General features: G+C 42.1%; 1 protein-coding gene across 1 annotated transcript in view; it reads left to right on the forward strand.

The window, feature by feature from the left end:
* The first annotated feature begins 6,724 nt into the window (after positions 1-6,724).
* The window catches only part of LOC140201992 (lutropin-choriogonadotropic hormone receptor-like), a 76,291-nt gene continuing 68,168 nt past the window's right edge, over positions 6,725-14,847 (forward strand). The window contains exons 1-2 of the mRNA XM_072266859.1: positions 6,725-6,777; positions 13,852-13,923. Coding sequence (XP_072122960.1) covers positions 6,725-6,777; positions 13,852-13,923 — 125 coding nt within the window. The remainder of the gene's footprint in view (positions 6,778-13,851; positions 13,924-14,847) is intronic.

Raw genomic sequence — 14,847 nt, forward strand, 5'->3', positions numbered from 1 at the left:
CGTGGTTAAACTAGAAAGAGTGGAGTGCAGAAAAGATTTTTGAGTATGTTGCTAGGACAGGAGGGCCCGAGTTAGAGGGAGAGGTTGGCCAAACTAGTTCTTTATTCCCTGAAGCATAGGAGAATGAGGGGTAATCTTATGTTAATAAAATGATGAGTGTCATACTTCGGGTGGATAATAACATTCTGTACCTTAGTGTAGAGGAGTCCAAAACGAGGCGGCATAGATTTAGGGTGAAACAGAGGATTTAAAGGGTTCTGAGCAGCAACGTTTTCATGCAGGAGGTGGTGAATACGTGGAATGATATCATTTAAAAAGCATTTAGACAGGTACTTGGAGGGGCAAGGCTTAGAGGGATACGGGCCGAACAGAGGAAGTTGGGACTGGATGAGTAGGCACCATGATAGGCATAGACTCATTGGGCTGAATGGCCTGTGTCTGTTCTGTTGCTCTATGGCTCTATGATTTCTCTCGTTTGTTTGTTGTAATGGCATCAATTCTGGTAACTGAGAGACATTGCAGAATAAAATCTTGGTGCTCCGCTCCATACATCTAAAGTCTATCATTTACCAAACCATTTTTTAAAAAAATCCATTATTTTTCTATGTTAATTATATTAACATTATATATTCTATATTAGTAACATAGAAATAGACTTTTAAAAAATCTTTTTTTTTAACAAGCACATTTCCAACCACCAAAATTCTTGACCATGACTTCAAGTCCTGGTTGTTTCTTTCACACTTTGTGGCAATTATATTTTTCTGTTGAAACATAATGTTACAGAGGTATATGCTATTTTTTTTGTGAGATGAAGATGGATGGTTGTTAAGGGTGGTACATCCTGTTCCCTTCTCCTGAGCAATGACTTAAAAAGATGTTTAAGTTGTGAATCAATTGAAATATGTTGCACCAGATTTTGTTTGTGGAAGGCATGGTGCGTGGCCAAGTGGTTAGGAAGTTGGGCTCACCATCTGAAGGTCGTGGGTTCGAGTCTTGGCCAGGGTAGCGTGATGTGTCTTTGAGTAAGGCACTTAATCACACACTACTCCAGTCTACCCTGCTGAAAATGGGTACCGGCAAATGCTGGGGGTTAACCTCGCGATAGACTGGCATCCTATCCGGGGGGGGGGGGGGGGGGGGGGGAGTCTCGTACTGTCAGTCGCTTCACGCCACAGAAACTGGCATAAGGGCCACAAGGCTCGGGACAGACTTTGACTATTCTGGAAGGCAGTGTTCAGTGAGTTCATTCAAAACCAGTACTGATAGAACTCTAGATATTAAGGGAATCACCGAATTTGGGGATAGTGAGGATTGGAAAATAATTTTAAGGTGATAACTACGATCCGGATGAATGGTCCGAGCATGTTCTCATCATGAGAAAAACTGAATGGAAATAGTCTAAGAGAATGGCATTGAGACTTCTTTGAAAGGCAGCCATGTGTTTGGAAAAGAAATGGAGAGCATGGACTATTTTAACAACTGCTGAAGCTGTCATTTATGTTACAACATTTTGTATTGTCTAAATATACCACACGGTATACAAACACGGTATACAGACAGACGGAAGAAGACACAACTGCGGGACTAGATTTTGATCAGCATCTCTTTATCTGAGGCTATGTCCACACTAGACTGGATAAATCTGTAACCAAGGTTTTTTCTCTTTGTTTTGACCCTCCGTCCACACTGCAATAGCGTTTTTCTCCCCCGAACACAGAGATTTTCAAAAACGCTCTCCAGAGTGAATAAATCTGAAAATGCCTAATGGCCGGTGTAGTGTGTACAGGGTAACCGGCTCTTTTTAAAACCGCTGTCATGACGTGCTGGAACAGATGGTGGTGGCAGCGCGGCATTTCAGTGTTTTTTTGAATGCAACCTCCAATGCCACAATAACAATGGCGGACGGCTTCATGTGTGTGTTGTTTACTTTATTGTCTACGTTAATTTCACCCCCCCCCCCCTTACAACCTAACAATTTCAGAACAGATGGCAATGAGACTGAAGCCAGAAGGGTTAGAAATGTACTCACCAAATACTTTGACCCATAACTTACTGAATACTGAATAAATAAGTATACTCACTTTGCCCTGTTTTCTGTCCTTGCTTGAATGGAGGTGGTTTACCTATTTATGCAAGTACTTCTCTGACAATAGATGTGTAACAGCCTAATGTAACATTGTATGGAAATACAAGATAACACTGATGCAGACATGTTTTATACATTTAACAAGATGCTTTATTAATGTATTGCTTGTGCAAACATTCAGTAGATGCCATTGTCACTACTTCCAAAATGTAATTTTTAAGTAGTAGCTTATGTTTGGCATAGCAACACTCACAACACGCTGGAGGAACTCAGCAGGTCGGGCAGCATCCATGGAAACCATCAGTCAATGTTTCAGGTCGGAACCCTTCGTCAGGACTGTAGAGGGAAGGGGCAGAGGCCCTATAAAGAAGGTGGGGGGAGGGTGGGAAGGAGAAGGCTGGTAGGTTCCAGGTGAAAAACCAGTAATTTGAAAGATAAAGGGGTGGGGGAGGGGAAGCAGGGAGGTGATAGGCAAGAAAGGTGAAGAAGGAATAGGAGAAAATACAATGGGTAGTAGAAGGAGGCGGAACCATGAGGGAGGAGATAGGCAGCTGGGTGAGGGGGCAGAGTGAAATGGGATAGGGGAAGGGAGGGGGAGGGAATTAGGGGAAGGGAGGGGGAGGGAATTACTGGAAGTTGGAGAATTCTATGTTCATACCAAGGGGCTGGAGACTACCTAGACGGTATATGAGGTGCTGCTCCTCCAACCTGAGTTTAGCCTCTTCATGGCAGTAGAGGAGGCCATGTATGGACATATCTGAATGGGAATGGGAAGCAGAGTTGAAGCGGGTGGCAACCAGGAGATCCTGGTCTGTTGTGGCGGATGGAGCAGAGGTGCTCAACGAAGCGGTCCCTCAATCTGCGTCGGGTTTCACTGATGTAGAGGAGGCTGCACCAGGAGCACCGGAGTATCTATGTTTGGCATAGATGTGAAAATGTTAAGGCCAAAAAAGGAAAATTGTAAGTTTCACTTTTACTCAGGTAAAAATAAAATCACTTTTGCGCAGTAGCTCATTTTATTGCACATGTTAAATACAGCAAAATAATACCGAAAGACATGGCAAAAGTAAAGGCAAACAAATGAGGTAACAGCAAATTTCACTTTTGCCTAGTAACAAGCCTTATTGCATTTAGTTGTAGCTGTCATCCCTTTCATCGGTGAAGAGACTATGGCTGTAGGAAATGTTTCCAGGGTGACCCCTCTGTGGGAGTGGGGAAGATGTTGATGGAGCCACCCGGGTGTCCGTGTGTCCGTATGTGTAGCTATTGTAGTGGCTGTGAGGCTGGTATTGTGGCAGTGAAAAGTACTGGCGGGGTGGGGGGGAGCCATCATATTCCTCATCATTGCAAATCCCTCTGCAACAGAGTTAGTCAGTTTTTCAATGTTCGTCGTCAGCTGGGTCATACTGTCCGTGAACTCCCTGTCGGTTGCCTCCATACGCTCCAGTATTTGTTTTTTTAGTTTTAAGTCCTCCTGCACAAGAGCCAACAGCTGTCCATCGTTTGGCAATTTCCTTTTAAGTTTTTCTAGTCTGTAACTGGACAAATGTGCATTAGGGTTGCTTGGTCCAAATTGTTGGAATCGGGCGTACTCGTCGAAGCGGGTGAATTCTGTAGATGTGTCCTGCACATGCCCAGTAGGAGGAGATTCGCCCAAATACCCGTTTTAATGTGGACGGAGGTACTTTCAAAAATGCCTAGTGTGGACGTCTATCATTTTTACGCGAAACCGGCATTTTCATAGATATCCGGTCTAGTGTGGACGTCTATCATTTTTACGCGAAACCGGCATTTTCATAGTTATCCGGTCTAGTGTGGACGTAGCCTGAGTTCTTTTTCAGAAGTTAAGTTGAGAAATTGTAGCTCAATAACTCAACTTTGAAGTGGATATGAGCTCACAAAACAAATTCTGTCCCTGGCTTGTTACAGATTGAGAATCTGCCTCAGGCACCTGAGACACAAGATGGGGATTGAACAGACTGTACAGATGTAATGATCCTCAAAATTGTTGTTATACCAGCAGCCAAACCTAAAAGTTGTTTGCTGAGTTCAGATTTCCTGTATGGTTTCTGTAAATACGCGAGGCAGCATTAAGACTACATCCATTTCTGTATGAAGTCTGTTCACTTTATTATGAATGTCACGGATTCACTGCTTTTAGGGAAAATATCCAGCACTTGTGATCAGTTGTAAAAATCAAGCGTTATGGCTGAACCTGCTTCCTTCTGCTTGAGATCCTAGAAACAATTGGTTATTAATTTTTAATCTTATCAGAAACAAGCAAATCTGCAGATGCTGGAAATCCAAGCAACACACACAAAATGCTGAGGGAGCTCAGCAGGCCAGGCAGCATCTATGGAAAAGAGTGAACTATTGATGTATCGGGCCGAGACCTTTCTACAGGACTGGAGGAAAAGGATGAGAAGTCAGAGTAAGAGGGTGGGGGAGTGGAGGAAGATATACAAGGTAGTAGATGATAGGTGAAACTGGGAGAGAGGGAAGGGTGAAGTAAAGAGCTGAGAAGTCGATTAGTGAAGGAAATAGAGTTGGAGAAGGGGGATTCTGATTGGAGAGGACAGAAGGCCATGAAAGAAAGGGAAAGGGTGGAGCACCAGAGGGAGGTGATGAGCAGGTAAGGAGATAAGGTGAGAGAGGGAAATGGGAATGGTGAAGAAAAGTGGGGGTGGGCCATTACAGAAAACCAGTGTTCATGCCATCAGGTTGGAGGCTACCCAGATAGAATATGTGTTGCTCCTCCAACCTGAGTGTTGCCTCATTGTGGTAGTAGAGAAGGCCATGGACTGACATGTGGGAATGGGAATGAAAAGTAGAATTAAAATGGGGGGCCGCTGGGAGATCCTGCATTTTCTAGCGGATGGAGTGTAGGTGCTCAGCTAAATGGTCTCCCAATTTACATCAGGTTTGACCAATATACAGGAGGCCACACCAGGCACACTGGATACAGTAGATGACCCCAGCAAACTTGCAGGTGAAGTGTCACCTCTCTTGGAAGGACTGTTTGCAGCTCAGAATGGTAGTGAGGGAGGAGGTGTAGGGGTAGGTGTAGCACTTGTTCCACGTGTAAGGATAAGTGCCAGGAGGGACATCAGTGGGGAGGGACAGATGGACAAGGAAGTCGCATAGGGAGCAATCCCTGGGGAAAGCATAAAGTAGGGGGGAGGGGAAAGATGTGCTTGGTGGTGGGATCCCTTGGAGATAGCGGAAGTTACGAAGAATTATGTGCTGGGTGTGGAGGCTGGTGGGGTGGTAGGTGAGTACAAGAGGAATCCTATCCCTGGGGGGTGGCAGGAGGAGCTGGTGAAGGCAGATGTGTGAGAAATGGAAGAGATGCGTGATGGCAGCATTGATGGTGGAGGAAGGGAAGACCCTTCCTTTGAAGGAGGAGGACACCTCCTCAGTTCAGGAATGAAAAGCCTCATCCTAAGAGCATATGCAGTGGGGATGAAGAAATTAAGAGAAGGGGATAGCCGTTTTACAAGTAACGGTAGGAAGAGGTATAGTCCAGGTAGCAGTGAGAATCAGTGGGTTTATAAAAGATATCAGTAGATAAAGCTGTTACAAAAGATATCAAGAGATAAGCTGTTATTGATAAGTGGTTAGATATATATCTTTAGTCCTAGGGAATATCTTGTTCGGACCCAGAGACTTATCCACTTTTATATTCCTTAAAAGTGCCAGTACTTCCTCTTCTTTAATTGTCATACTTTCCATAACTACCCTACTTGTTTCCCTTATCTTACACAATTCAATATCCTTTTCTTTAGTGAATACCGAAGAAAAGAAATTGTTCAAAATCTCCCCCATCTCTTTTGGCTCCGCACATAGCCGGCCACTCTGATTCTCCAAGGGACCAATTTTATCCCTCACTCTCCTTTTGCCACTAACATATACATTACATTATATAAGTCTTACCATATATGATAAGTGGTTAGACTTTTTCCATTGAGAGTGGGGAAGATTCAAACAAGAGGACATGGGTTGAGAATTAGAGGACAAAAGTTTAGGAGTAAGATGAGGGGGAACTTTACTCGGAGAGTGGTAGCTGTGTGGAATGAGCTTCCAGCAGAAGTGGTTGAGGCAGGTTCTATGTTGTCGTTTAAAGTCAAATTGGATAGCTATATGGACAGGAAAGGAATGGAGGGTTATGGGCTGAGTGCAGGTCGGTGGGACTAGGATAGGGTAAGAGTTCGGCACGGACTAGAAGGGCTGAGATGGCCTGTTTCCGTGCTGTAATTGTTATATGGTTATATGTTATAAAAGATATCAGCAGATATGCTGTATATTAATTTTATTCCTGCTTACAGTGTTAATTGCAGTTAGAGTGTTGTCATTTATGAAACCCAACCAACTTTGCACTTCCTGATGTTAGTTGTGAGTGGTCATCAAGTCCCTCAATTCCCCGAGGTTCTTGTGTCTCCCTAGAATATGGAATAGCATCAGCATCTGCCTAGTTATCCATAAAATAGCAGTCAACATCTCTGATGCTTTTATTCAGGAAAAACCCTGTACCTTTTTATCTTTATCAGATGTTTTCCACCAAATTTCATCAAGCTACAAACATACTTGCTTCCCTGAGGGACACGAGCAATTGATAATGACTAAGGATCGGAAACAATGCACAAAAAGCAAAAAGAGCTGGCGCTCCCATCACTGCAGAACTTTACTCGGTAATAATCTGAGTAAAACATTTACATAAGGAGTGTTTGATGGCTCTGGGCCTTGCTGGAGTTTAGAAGAAAGGGGGAGGGGAGTTCTCACTGAAGACTATCGAATATTAAAAGATCGAGATAGAGTGGTTGTGCAGAAGATGTTTCCTATGGTGGGGATGACTAGGACCAGAGGGCACAGCTCAAAATTAGAGGGACGTCCATTTAGAAAAGAGAACAGGAGAAATTTCTTAAGCCAGAGGGTGGTGAATGTGGTTGATGCAACTAGACAAAATAATAGTTTGGCATGGACTAGATGAGCCATAGGACTTGTTTCTGTGCTGTAGCGTTCTACGACTCTATTTCGAGCAGTGAATTTTGGACAAGATACGACAAAGTCATCATGGTTTCCTTAAGGGAAACCCTTGTCTGATGAACCTGTTGGAATTCTCTGAGGAGATTACAAGTAGGATAGATAAAAGGGATGCAGTGGATGTTGTATATTTCGATTTTCAGAAGGCCTTTGACAAGGTGCCACACATGAGGCTGCTTACCAAGTTAAGAGCCCATGGTATTACAGGAAAGTTACTGGCATGGTTGGAGCATTAGCTGATTGGTAGGAGACGGCGAGTGGGAATAAAAGGATCCATGACCAGTGGTGTTCCACAGGGGTCTGTGTTGGGACTGTTCTTTTTATGCTGCACATAAATGACTTAGATGATGGAACAGATAACTTTGTTGCCAAGTTTGTAGATGATATGAAGATTGGTGGAGGGACCGTAGTGTTGAGGAAACAGGAAGGCTGCAGAAGGACTTAGGCAGATTAGGAGAATGGGCAAGAAAGTGGCAAATGAAATACAATTTTGGAAAATGCAGGGTCATGCACTTTGGTAGAAGAAATAAATGTGCAGACTATTTTCTAAACAGGAAGGAAATCCAAAACTCTGAGATGCAAAGGGACTTGGAAGTCCTTGTGCAGAACACCCTGAAGGTTAACTTGCAGGTTGAGTCAGTAATGAGGAAGGCAAATGCAATGTTAGCATTAATTTCAAGGGGTCTAGAATATAAGAGCAGGGATGTGATGCTGAGGCTTTATAAGGCGCTGGTAAGGCCTCACCTTGAGTATTGTGAAAAGTTTTCGGCTCCTTATCTAAGAAAAGATGTGCTGGCATTTGAGAGGATTCAGAGGAGGTTCACAAAGATGGTTCTAAGAATGAAAGACTTGTCATATGAGGAATGTTTGATGGTTCTGGGTCTGTACTCACTGGAATTTAGAATGATGGGGAGATATTATTGAATCCTTTCAAATGTTGAAAGGCCTAGACAGAGTAGATGTGGAAAGGATGTTTTCCATGGTCGGGGGTCTAGGACAAGAGGGCACAGCCTCAGGATAGAGGAGCATCCATTTAAAACAGAGATGTGGAGAAATTTCTTTAGCCAGGGGGTGGTGAGTTTGTGGAATTTGCAACCACAGGCAACTGTGGAGACCAGGTTGTTGGGTGTACTTAAGGCAGAGATTAATAGGTTGTTGGGTGTACTTAAGGCAGAGATTAATAGGTTGTTGATTGGCCACGACATCAAGGTTATGGGGAGAGGGCCGGAGACTGGGGTTGAGGAGGGTAAAAAAGGATCAGCCATGATTGGCGGAGCCTAATTCTGCTACTATGTCTTATGGTGTATGGTCTTAATAGAACAGGGAGATTTTAAGAAGAATCAATAAAGCTGCAGATGCTGGAAATCTGAAACTAAAATAGAAAATGCTTGAAACACTGACTGGATCAGATAGCATTTTACATTTCCAATATTCAGTTTGTATACTTCCTCTCCTCTTTTCAACTATTTGACATTGCAGATATTTTCTCCTATGTGCACCTCCTGTAAACGCACTCTGATCATTGACTCAGTAGGTAGCACCACCTTGCAGGTTATTCAGACTCCTCATCCCCGCCAGGTTGCAGATATTCTGTTTTATTCCCGCTGCCCCTTCCCTATCTTTCTGCAAATTAAAACATTTCATTTCAAATCCTTCCCCAGTTTTTTCCAGTTCACAAAGTCATCCACTGGGAATGTTTCTTTCATGACTCCCTCCAGTGGTCTTGTCTGACCTGCTGAGTAGTTCCTGCAATTCCATCTTTCACATTTCCAGTATCTGTAGTACTTTGCTTTGAAGTGAATTGGAATTGCCATTATTGAAATAACAGTCACAGTTGACAGGTCACCACAGCTGGAACCAAGACATAGATAGACACGTCTGGTTGTATGTCATTTCATCTTCCCTTTCCATTCCTACATCAACCTACCTGACCTTGGCCTTCTCTATTGCCACGGTGAAACAAAACAAAAACTTGAAGAACAGGACCTGATATTCCATCTACAGCCCAATGGCATGAACTTTTACTTTTCCAGATTCAGGTAACCCACTTCCCCATGTTTCTATCCCACTCCTACCAGTTCAGCCTGGTTCTCTCTCTCTTTGTTCACCTTTTCTATCCCTTCCTTCCCCCTCTCATTACCAAAACTCTTCACCCTCTCCCACCTCATTCCATCTGCCTTTCACCCACTTGCCTATCTTCCTGGATTTCTTCTGTCTTGGTTCGCCCTTCCTATCCCTCTCCCACCTTATTCCATCTGCTTTCTTCCAGCAGTTTATCGTTTGCTTCATGTTCAATCTGTGTTTTCAATTGATGCCATCAACCATGGTATGTCCATTAAAAATAGTGGTGGGGGGAAGGGATGTACACAAAGAGTTGGCTTTAAAGGTAATGGTACAGGAAAGGGAAAAGATGTCATTGCAGGCGATCCTCTGGGATAACAGGATGAAGGGAAATGAATCCAGAGAGTTGTCCCAGTTAGATGGGTGATGCAGGAAAGGAACTGGAGGAACATGGCATGCTAGACAAGTGTTGAAAGATAGGAATTTAAGGCATCCATTAGTCTTGCGAGACCATGGATCTGCGCCTAGAAAGTCTTCACTCTCTGGGGCGCGGGCCTGGGCAAGGTTGTATGGAAGACTGGCAGTTGCCCATGCTGCAAGTCTCCCCTCTCCACGACACCAATGTTGTCCAAGGGAAGGGCAAGGGCCGATACAGCTTGGCACCAGTGTCGTCGCAGAGCACTGTGTGGTTCAGTGCCTTGCTCAAGGACACAACACGCTACCTTGGCTGGGGCTCAAATTCACGACCTTCAGATCTGTAGTCCAATGCCTTAACCACTTGGCCATGTGAATGATGTGAATAGGCAGGGCATAAACCGTGACGGGGCATAAACGTGAATGAACAGGTTCAATTATAGATCCAGAGAAATTATTGCTGCAGATTTGGGAATTAAATATCGTGCCCAGATTTTTGAAAAAGAAGTACTGGCAGCTGTTTAGTCTTGGACTAGAGACATGGCAACCGGTCTGTCAGCCCATCAGATCAGCAGCAACTATCAAGCACCCAGCTACACTGATCTCACTTCTTCCTCTTGCATTGCCCTTTCTCCCAGAATGCAGATACTCATCTGTGTTTGGAGCAACTTGTGCAGCTGAATTGACATACCAACCGATACATCTTTAGAATTGGAGGTTTACCAGATTGCCTAGGGGAAACACAGATAGTCACGGGAAGAACATGCAAGCTTCACACGATTATTACTCAAGGTCTGGATTAAGCCTAATTTGCCAGCTCTTTGAGATGGTGGTTCTGTGGCCTGCAGTTGGCTAGTGATGCGACACTGAATTGAGTTGAACTAAACTGATCTCCAAGAGGACCACAACCTTGTTGTGGGGTTTGAAGGCTTGCATGCCTCGAATGACCCGGAGAGCTATGTTAGCTGAAGTCAAGACCTTGTGCTTTGGCTCTTGGTAGGGTCACCCATGACAAACAGGTCAAAGGGTAGAGGCCATGCTAAGAGTGGTCCACCAGTCCTCCAGATTTGAGGGTTCAACTCAGGGATAACAACCCTGACTGGTCAAAGAACAATTGTTTCAGAAACAGCAATGAAGAAGCCTTCTATATGGACCTTCATTGCTGCCCTAAATGCCAGTGGCGTAATGGGCAGTAAGTAACAACTAAACGGAATGCCCCTGGACTCCTGGTTTGATATTCTATATGTTATTCACCCACTTTTCATCGTTTGCGCAATTCTTTCTTTCATGCATTGTGTGTTTGATATTTTCTTTGAACGGCTCCATGATGTTTCTTTGTTTCATGGCTACCTGCAGGAGGATGGATCTCAGAGATGTTTTCTATGGACAGACTTTAATAATAAACAAACTCTGAATCTTTTGAACTTTGGTTGTGGTAAAACTGTGCCATCAATAGCGTTAACATTTCAAATAATTTGGTAAAATTTTGTAACAACCAAGAAGGCAGCTAAAATACATTAATTAGATGGGGATTTTAATCTCTTGTTTATCTGATGCATTCTTTCTCTTCCTATAGAATTTGTTTTCAAATATTAAAAATAAAATGCTTATTGCAATATAATTGAATTATTTTGTGCCATTGAAACTTCAGTTCAACAAAAGAAGAAGATAGCATTCTTTTATTTAACTTGAATCACTTGATTCTAAGTTTGTTCTATTTCTAAAGTCAAATCAACCTTTCACTTAGGAAAACTGTTCGGATTTTACTGGGACTAATATTGTCAAGTTATACTGTATAAATACAATATTTTTACTATTGCAATCAGTTGAGTTGTTTACAGACCCTAGCTAGTCAGTTTTTCTAGGTTGCTTCCTTCATATCTCTTTTTCTCCGTGTTCAGCTTATGCATAAATTTGTGCAACTGCAAGTAACTACTGCAAATTATGATATTTATGATTGCTTCAGAATGATCCTGACATCACAAGTTTATTTTGGCATAACCGATGACCTGATATATCGTAATTCACCTTGTATTGGTTGCTTTTATCATATGCTAAAATAGTTTGAAAATCAGCTTTATGAGAAATTATTTTTATGCCTCACAGATAACCCCTCTGTTATATTGGTGTAATAGGGAATATAAGGCTAGATGGAAGGAAATAGAATTTGGATTAGTTGACAGTTTTCCTCTTCAGGCCTCAATAGCTGACAAAGGATTGATGGCCCTGTTGGAAAAATTTAAAAACGCTTGGATAAATCTTACATTAAAAGTATAGCAGAAGGTGGTTAATTCATGTGGAATTAATAACATGTTAAAACTCTTTAGATGGTGTGCATATGATACCGAATTCCTTCCCAACAGAGGAGATAAAAGATTTGAGCTATGGATGAAGAAAGGTCTTACAACCTACCTCTCATTTATAGATAAAAGAGTATTACAAAGTTTCCAAATCCTGCAGGACAAACATGGCCTAGAACATAATGACTTTTTTAGGTACCTTCAAGTACGAAACTATGTTAACCAGAGTTGTAGATATACAGACCTATCAACAGTAGAATTAGAATTTTTCAAGATTCTGAATTCGGCTTGCAGTTCAATACCTAGTAAATCAGTTTCTCGATTATATAATGCACTCTCCCATGCTAAAAATGTAAATACACTGTATATTAAAGAGAAGTGGGAGAAAGAAGCGGGGTTGGTACTTTCAGAGGAGGCTTGGGAGAAAATCTGCAGCTTTCAATGGTCCTTGACTAATTCTTTGACTTGGAGAGAACATTGTTGGAAAATCATTATAAGATACTTCAAGACCCCATATCAGGAAAAATATAAAGATACAAATGTGATGTGTTGGAGAAGGTGCGGCTCCAAGGAGGCAAGTCATTTTCATATTTTTTGGGATTGCCCTAAATTAAGTCTATTTTGGGTAGGTATTCATAGAACATTAGTTAAGGTACTTAGGTTCCAGATACCTCTGAACTTTGAGACGCTCTATTTGGGGCATGTATTGTTTCTTGAACAGAAGGAAGATATAAAGTTGCTGCAGGCCCTCTTAGCAGCAAGTAAGAAATCAATCACTAGAAAATGGCTAAATCCAATACCACCTACATTAGAAGATTGGTACAAAATTATCTTGGAAATATTTAAAATGGAAAAGTTGACTTACTCCCTGAGAACTCAAAAAGAAAAATTTTATCAAATCTGGAATAAATGGATTGAATATATAACCCCAATGCGAGCAGACTTTAGATGACTCTCCTAATGATTTATACTGCTCTTCTCATCAACATCCCTAGTCTAAATGTTTGTTTTTTTTTGTTTTCTTTTGGAAAATAGAGAATTAACACAAGTAAAGGGAAAGATTTGGGAAAGGGATAAAAAAATGAAAAAATTAAGTAAATAAGTACATAGGGATTGGATAATTATGTCTGCGGGCAGGAGCAAGCATGAACAAATTAGGATATAAGCACCTACAATGGTTGATACATAGGCTTATATACAACATTTTGGACCAGTGGAAATGGTCCAGAAGGGTTGTATGGAAACTATTATTACCATTTTTCTTAACAACTAATTCCATTACGTAGCCTAATAGGTTAGATTTACCACAGTACATAATTATCTACTTAAATGTTTATTTTCCTTTTATATCACCTCAATGTGTACTTAAGAATGTATAAATAATTGTAGTTTTATACATATAAAAAAATGGAAAAGGTTATATGTGTGAAAAAAGTACATGATATTTGTGAATTCCTTATCCAAATAAAAATAAAATTAAAAAAAAAAGTAAATCAGCTTTATTTATCACATCTATAGACAATGAAATGTATCGTTTTGTGTTGAGGGCAGCCGCAAGTGTTTGGCATCAACGTGGCATGCCTGCCTAACCCTGACCATACGTACTTGGAGTGTGGGAGCACCCGGAGAAACCCACACAGTCATGGGGAGAACGGACAAACTTCTTTCTAATAGTGGCAGCAATCGAACCCCGATCGATGATCTGTAAAGCAATTGCACTAACTGCTGTGCCTCCTTATGCTTGGGTTAACTAATGGGGTGAATAATTACAGTAAATTGTGCATGACACAAAGTTACCACCTATGGCTTTCCAGGCTACCTTAAGTGATGTTGGAGACTTGCAAAGACTGAGGGCATTATGCCAGGTGCCAGATATCTTCACACATTTGTTTTCCTCAGTCTGCTCAGTTACATAACTAACATTGCTGTTTTCTTTTTTTTTCCCAGGAGGTTTACTCACCTGCCCCTGAAAAAGATCCAAAGACATTCTTTTGAAGGACTTAGAGATATCATAAGAATGTAAGTTTAATAAAAGTTGAATTCTGAGTCTGAAATTGTGATAAGTTATTGATGCAAACAGTGAAGGGGCGAATGAAAGTGAGGTGAGTTCAGGGGATGAGCCGAGATAGTATGTTGTGGTATCCCAGGCAGAGAAATTACAATGCCTATTGAACTGTCCTGGGAGCGAAGTTGGGTCACTCTGGGCGCTGAAAGAATTTGGGGCCTGAGCAGAGAAATTATAATGCATTTTGAACTGACCTGGGTGCAAGGCTAGATCGCTTTTGGGCGCCGAGCTGATTTGAAGAGCTTGAGGGTGGCTTTGAGCTAGGTGGTAAAATCTGGGCCTGGAGTGCACCGCTGGACAGCGTGGTTTAGGCCCAGAGCTTTTCATAGTAGCAGTGCCTGGGTCCTGGTGCAAGGTACAATGCGCTGTTTAGACAATTTAAATGCTGGCCCAGAATTCAGAGGCAAGAGCTGATTTCACTCAGTCGCCACAATCTTCGCTCCTCTCTCCAAGGTGTGGAGCCTTTTGCTGTTCCATTGTTGGGACAATTTAAGTGCTGGCCTAGACAGACTGAAGAGAGAGGGTGTCAGGATCAGAGGTGAGAGCAGAGTTTGCTCATTCTCCATGATGGTTATCTCCATAGCCCTGAGGGTATGAAGACTGATATGGCTGCTGTGCCCTGTCCCCGCTAATATGATGAACTGATCAGAGAGGCTTTGGGCCTACTCCAGGGTGCTCTGGGATTTAGATCTGAGAACTCAATTTTGGTTCGGAATGCTGTTGTTCACTTTAATTGTTTGTATGATTGTTATTTTTTTTCTCTTGTGCTTCAAGGGTTGGTCTTTTATTTTTATTTTTGTTCTTTTTTTTTCTTTAGCTGGGTTCTTTTCTGTTTTTTAATTTGTGGCTGCCTGTGAGTAAGCAAATCTCAAGGTTGT

The sequence above is a fragment of the Mobula birostris genome, chromosome 8, assembly GCF_030028105.1.
Source record: "Mobula birostris isolate sMobBir1 chromosome 8, sMobBir1.hap1, whole genome shotgun sequence".
Taxonomy (NCBI): Eukaryota; Metazoa; Chordata; class Chondrichthyes; order Myliobatiformes; family Myliobatidae; genus Mobula; species Mobula birostris.